Below are 7,163 nucleotides of genomic sequence, written 5' to 3'. Positions count from 1 at the left end.
TATTAATTATATAAGACAATTATAAAATACTTCAAAACACGTTAAAAGCCAGAATCTCTGTGTAAGTGTAATGTACTATGGTTTTGTTGATTGTGTGTAAATAATGAGCTATTCCATTGTTGCACGTTAACTAAAGACACTGATGTGCTGAAATACTGTGAGTATTATATTCGCTCTGTACTTTTTGGAAGCGTGTGACTCATTAAACCTCAACAAAGAAATCTCAAATTTTTTCCATATCTTTTTTTTATTATTATTCAGAACTTCATTAAAAACTAAACAGGTGAATGATTGTGATGTTTGGAGTGAAAGAAAACAACATTAAATACACTCAGAATAACTCTAGAAACAGAGAATGTACAACAGGGAGACACAGCTACACCTACTTTATCACACATCTATACATGTTTTTCTACAAACATAAATACATGAAGTATTTAATCCACACGTTTCACATAATGTTTGGTTTAGTTGGCCCATCTATAAGAGTTTCCCCTTAAAATAAAGAGAGAACAAATTTAAAAACCTTCAGATTTTGTGGGAAAGGGAGTGACTGATTTGAACTGATGACTTGCAGAAGGTTGAGTGATCCATAAAGTCCAGCAAACTACCAATTTACCACCTTTTTTTCCATTTCTATCTAGCAGAGACTTTTGATTCTTCTGAAATGCTATAACTGAAATCTACTTGTACTGACTCATGACGCCCTTGAGGAAGTCTTCAAATCGTGGAACTGCAGACTGTGGGACAGGTCCTTCCTTAGCAGGCTCGTCAGCGGCTTTCTCCTCAGTAGCAGGCTCAGCGCGACGAAGACGACAATTGTAGTCCATCTCTGGGTCGCAGTCGGGGTCAGGCAGGATTATACCACCCTTGCCAGTCTTTGAAGCCTCAATGCCGGAGGGTGAAGCAAATTTACCGCAGTTGGGGTCAAACGGATGACAGAAGGGCTTGACGGGAGCCTTGATGTCAGCCTTGGCCTCGTAGCCAGATTTCACCGGGGTGCAGTCTTTGTCATAGTGCACATAGCAGTCGTGGCCCTCGCTGGTCTTGCCACGGATGCCGAGCTTGTAGCGGACCTGGTTGATTGAGCGGGGTGATTTGAGTTTTGGGTTCAGATAAAAAGCAGATCAGAGATGTGAAGTGAAAACATTATGAAACACCAATTTTTATTTTTAATACATCATTTAATAAACCAAATGGGAAAAACAGTTAAAAGGATCATTCAACAAGCAAGATTACGTTAGGCTAGTCAAAATTTTAAACTAGTCTTGTAATTCAGACCTGGTGTGCGGGGATCTGTGGTGGGGGCTTGCGCAGAGCAGCGGCGACTGCTAGTATGCAGTATGGATCATAGCGAGGGTCACAGGACAGAGGAGCAGGTGGAGGAGCGGGTGCACCCTTGAGGGTGTACTCCAGGACAGGCTTGGTGAGGCCTGACAACTTAGTGGCAGACAGAGGGTTGCAGTCAGCGTCAAACAGAGGGTTGCAGTGTTGCTCTTTAGGAGATTCCTCAGAAAGGGGAGCGGGAGCAACAACGTTGGACACACAAAGAGGATCTGATGGGTCACAGCTGGGGTACATCAGGTGGTAGAAGCCAGTTGGGGCCTTCTGGACCAGGGGGGGCATGCAGTAGGGGTCCCTGGGGTCACATTTAAGGGCAGCGTAGGACGGAGCAGGGGCAGAAGCTGGACGATACCCATACGCTGCTCTCAGATGGTACTGCAGACACTCCACATCCTCTGGGTTGCAGATCCTCAGCAGCTCTGCTCTCTGGTCAGAGCCCAGGAAGGGCTCCAGGACAGGGGCATAGTGGTAGAAGCCAGTCGGGCTCTTCAGGGGCATTGGCAGCATGGGAGTGAGGATGGGAACTGGAACCTTGGATGCAGCTGGCTCAGGCTCTGGGGCTGCACCCTTAGAGACAAGGGGAAAGAGGCAGTAGGGGTCGACATAGGGGTTGCACAGCCTGACCGCAGCGGACTTGATGGAGGAGGGCATCACCATTGAAGCCTTAGGCTTACTGGTGGACTCTGAAATACATTCTGGGTCATCAGAATCAGCGCAGGTCTTGTAGATTTCGCTGAGGTGTGTGAGGTAGTGGTTGAAGGTCGGCCCCTCCTCTGACCTGTGCTTGTTCTGCAGGTAGGCCATGTACAGACGATCCAGATCCTCAACCTGAAGAACAAGATGTAAATGAGGTAAAAATGAACAAATCTCCTCTTCCTAACACAAATTAAAAATAAAAAAAAGAGGTCAAATGAAGCTTTTGCTAGATGAGCACTTTCAGATCATTCCTTTGTGGAAGAGCTTTTACTGCAATTAGAGCCCAAGAATACTATTTTAAGAGCATAATGGCATATTCATATGTTAATGGAGGCATCATCTGATTCAACAGAATATTGCCATGGAATAAAAGAAGCTATCATAAATATATCTCATATCATGTTGCAGGTTTTTTTTTTCAATACAAAAGCTCCTTTTTAAAAGCAAATTAAAGCACCACTGTTAAAATAAAACAATATTTCATCAAACTCCACTTACTCCCTCCTGGTTGTGGGAGTCCATGAAGTGCTTATACCATCCCCAGAAGTCAGGCAGGCGTTTGAACTGTGGCACAGCCAGGACGGGGACGTTCCTTCTGTTACGAACAAGTCTCTTCAGGTTGGCCATGGCGTCAGCTTTCACATCATCAGACACTGAAGTCACTGGTGGGAAAGAAAGTGCCATTTTAAAATGTGTGGACACAAACTGGAATTGTCTACTGTATTATATATTTATATTTCAGACACAAACCATCTACATTTACACCGTATATTGTACTGTTCATAGTAAACTGCTTTAAATGAACGGTTACTCTCATTATCTCTGCAGAACATTTGTAGATTTGATGGAATAAATATCAGTGTTTTCTTCATCATTAGTGCATCATTATCACCATCCTCCTCTGTACTTCTTTTCATTGCTGCTTCCTTCATCATTATTATTAGTAGTAGTAGTAGTAGTTGTATTATTATTATAGTTATTATACTTTTCATCATCATCGTCATTATTATTACATGAAGATATTAAATAATAGCTGACTATCTAAATGGAACATTTATTATAAGATTATAAGGATTGCCATCTGTAAGAATAAAGTAGATTTTTTTTAACGTGCATGACGTGAATGATCTCAGAGGCCAGCGTGTCCTACAGCACATGCCACGTCACTGGTCCTCACCTTCTTCCTCCTTGTGCTGCTCCACTGGCACGGCCCCCAGGAACTCTGTAAAACACAGGCAGCAGCCACATTAGCAGCAGCAGGGACATTAGCTGACGCGAACCAGATGTTGAGCTTTCCCTTCAACATTAGGGAAAATGCTGAGCTGCCTAATAAGCCTCTGGGTAAAACGCGGCAGGTGCTGGAGCCCTGGCGCCCCGGCCACGGGCTGCATCCTGCAGATTAACCCCCTCCTCCTCCACCAGGTAACTCCCTCCCCACTCTACACAGGCCGCTGGAGTTTATGCAACTAATGGGGGGCCTCCTGAAAGTTAACCTGTAAAACTACAAAAGAGTGAGAGGGCTCACACAAACCTATTACCAATACACTGTAAAAGCAGAAGATGGTAAAGAGGCCATTTCTGTTTCCCCTCCTGTGGAGAATATTTTGCTGCACCGAGGGGTTTCCTTCAGAAGTTTATTGGCAGTATAAAAAACACTACAGTCATAAAAGCAAATTCCTCTTGTACATGCCCATCCATCATAATGTATTTTTGACTAAGGAATCAGGGGAAGCACTCAGTGAAAGTACAGCAATGTCATTTTCTAGTCTGGTCTTTCAAATCCTGCCCGCACACTCACTGCAGGTTCAGGCGTCAGGAGCAGCTCAGGGTTAAGTGTCTTGTGCTAAATTATAGCGACATAATCAGCAAAATGTAATTAAAAAATATTCAAATTGATTGTGATTGAGACTTTTGAATAGACGACGCACAAGCGTTCAGCTCTCCAGACTCACACTGAAACTGTCTGAACTGATTTCACTTGGAGCGTTCCGTTCCATCTCATTTGACAGACAAAGAGACACCAGTGAACAGTGCCTGTGTTTTTAATGTATTGCTGTGACCTCAGCTCCTGCACTTTAAATGTCATTCTAACACTGTGCACCGTTACATTACTGTTTTTGTCCAAAATGATTGTTTGTAACCTGTCTCCTACATCTAATCTAATGTTTATTATAGCGTGTGCTGCTTTTACCTGGTTAAATAAAGATTAGAGAAATAATAGTGTATGCAGTATTTGACTCGTGGTAGTAATAGTATCAGAAGTGATATTGTCTGCTAATACTGTGTACACCTCTGTCAAAGATCAGACAAAGTTGGAATTTATTCATTTATTTTATTTCACTTGCAGGTCGCATCGAGATTAGAGTCTCTTTTGCAAGTGGGGCCGAGATAAATGAGACAAATTTGAAGTCGGTTCAAGTGTGTAATTGAAGTCTCACCTGGGAGCAGAACAATGGCTAAGAGGATTCCTGTGTGGATCAGAGACAACGAGGGTTGTCGAACTCGTGCCATTTTCAGCTGTATGTGCTTCCTGCACGGGGAAAAAGGACAGAAACAATTTTCAGTGACAGTGTAACACAACTGTATTCAACTCTTGTGTGTCGTTCAGCAAAACTGTTTCTCTGTGGACGCCAACTCACAAAGAGCAAAGTGAAAGCTTTTATTTTGGAGGCGCTGATATCAAGACAATAGCGAGGATTGGGGACATGTTACAATAATAAGAGATTAGTGACAGAGTTCCAAATGAATGGATGGAGCAATCAAAGCTTGAAATAAGCTTATCTACATGGAAGGGTGTGACATAACCGTTGCTGTGCTCAAACTCAGAGATTGTCTTCATAAAGTTCATCCAGAAAGTTGCAGAAATGTACCGTCGCTCTAATAAATGAAAGCATTAACTTTAGCACATGCAGCATTTACATGTGTCCTTACCTGCAAAGGCGCTGGTGTTGTGGCCTCCTGAGATCACCTCTGGATGCAGCAGCTCTCACTGTGTTCTAAAGCTGTCGTAAGTGTTTACCTCTCCACTCCCCTGTACAGGACAGACGAGCGGGGAAACATTTTTAAAGAGCACCCATGATCATTAAAAACAAAAGGGCATGTCGTACAGCTCTGGCGTGCTGTTACGCCCTCAGTGATTGGCTCCTGCGCTGCCATACATCCAACCAATAGGGGTCCTGTAATTAGGAGAGGTGAGCAGCACGGCCGCTCTCAGTGAGGGAACATTAACAAGGTGCTATTTAGCACCAGGTTTCTTTCCTCACAGGTTTGGAATTTAAGGGGTCATCGTGCGAGGTGACACTGTGTCTAAGCCACTAGTTGATTTTCAGATTTTCGAAATTTACATAAATGGCTCAGTGGGTGTGAAGCCGTGAAATCCACACAACAGGAGGCCTCTTTTTCAGGAGGCATATTATGCAGCCGCCGCAGAGGCAGCAGGGATTTAAAAAAAAACGAAAAGAAAAGAAAACAGAGCAAGATATTCATAGTTTTCTGATGATGCACAAGAAAAAGCATGTATAAACAGAATGGAGCATCAAAAAAAGAGAAGTAAATAACTTTCTCTCCCACTGGAAAGAAACAATGCCTGTAACATTTTGTTTTTTTAATGTTCTCATGTTTAGAGACTGACTGGAGAATAGAAACTACCTCTGCAACGTTAGCTGCGTTGCATCAGTGTACTGACAGATGTCTGCACAGAATCTTCCAGGACTACAGGAACGCAACTCCTTTCACTTCCGTGACGAAACAGCCAAGCAGCGGTTGCACCAGCATGTTTGATAATGTTAATAAACTGGGGGCAAGCCGTCATGCCAGAGGTCTGTGACACCAGCTGCGCTTTTACTGTCGCTCAGCCGTGTGAGGGCAAAACTACTTCATTTTACACGTTTCAATCCGATTTTATCAAGAGCATTTTCCAATTGTACAATTAAGAAAGTGATTATTGCTAAATAAAAGGGTTATTTCTCATGACGTGGAAGTTGGGACTGAGGTCATTAGAACAAGGCGACATACAGCAAGACACTAATGAAGCAAACTGCTGCTGCTACAGAAGCCAGAACTGTGACGAGCAGCGCGCCAACACTGCTGGATGGTGCCACGTAGCCTGGAGAGCCTGACAGTCTGCACATGTGGACTGTATATAGTCACTTATAGAGTATGGAGTATGAATATACATACAAGTTCATTAAATGAACCTTTTCACTGAGAGAAACCTTAGCGTACGGATAGATGGAGGTTACTTAATTCTTGTATAAAAGTTTTAGAATTGAACCAAATTGAATGATTATTGAACGATTTGGTTTTAAGTGTAGTTTTCCTTAAAGGATACAGTAGACGTATCAACTGTTTATCAATAACCCCTAGCTGACAAGATATCACCCTATCTACCCTTCATCTAACTATAATTTGTTAGGAAAGGAAATGATAGGATAGGATAGGATAGGAAAGGAGGGGATGGGATGAGATGGGAAAGGAAAGGAAAACATGGGATAGACTTTACTTACTATCTTGAACTTTACAGTGTCTGCAGTGCAGTATAATACAGCATATACCTCACCTCCCTCTTGTCCTTTCTCTCCCCCACCTTTCCTTTGTCCCCCATTTTTTCTTGTTGTTTTTTTTCTCTCCACTGATGCCTCGAGTGTTTCCTCATTGTGTGAATTGAATGTTGTGTGCAGAGCCTTGAGATAATGTATGTTGTGATTCAGCGCTATACAAATAAAATAAAATTGAATTGAATTGAATACCATCGGCTGGAAATCACTCAAGTAGAACAGTATAAATATACTATATTAATTTCTATCCTTATTGTCTCTATTTAGATTAAAAACTAAATGTAATAATTCCGCCTCATGCATCATCTGCTTCTCATCACTTCCTGCCTCATGCTTTAGTTTTCTATAGATGATGGCGAGGACTATGACGCCTGTCATTTAATGGTTCAGGAATAAGTGGGGCAATTTTTATTTCATGTATAAAATCACTTTTATTTATATCAAAGGAGAACACGTTTTTGGGTGATGTGAGGCAGGATGTGAGTCAATTGCCTCCGTTTATTGCACAATCTTTTCAAAGCACTAATACTGATGCTAATGTGGTTGCTGGTGTGCCAAATGATGAAG

At 42.4% G+C, this 7,163-nt stretch overlaps 1 protein-coding gene across 1 annotated transcript; it reads right to left on the bottom strand.

The window, feature by feature from the left end:
- Positions 1 to 223: 223 nt before the first annotated feature.
- Positions 224 to 5,088, bottom strand: and2 (actinodin2). Its single transcript, XM_044021281.1, has 6 exons — positions 4,972 to 5,088; positions 4,479 to 4,570; positions 3,218 to 3,262; positions 2,539 to 2,702; positions 1,282 to 2,172; positions 224 to 1,076 (listed from the first exon to the last, which is right to left on the bottom strand). Exons 2-6 carry the CDS (start codon positions 4,549 to 4,551, stop codon positions 684 to 686), a joined length of 1,566 nt encoding a protein of 521 aa, XP_043877216.1. The 5' UTR covers positions 4,552 to 4,570; positions 4,972 to 5,088; the 3' UTR covers positions 224 to 683.
- Positions 5,089 to 7,163: the final 2,075 nt, after the last annotated feature.

Source organism: Solea senegalensis, linkage group LG1 (genome assembly GCF_019176455.1).
Source record: "Solea senegalensis isolate Sse05_10M linkage group LG1, IFAPA_SoseM_1, whole genome shotgun sequence".
Classification (NCBI taxonomy): Eukaryota; Metazoa; Chordata; class Actinopteri; order Pleuronectiformes; family Soleidae; genus Solea; species Solea senegalensis.
This window is presented reverse-complemented; position numbering and strand designations above follow the sequence as displayed.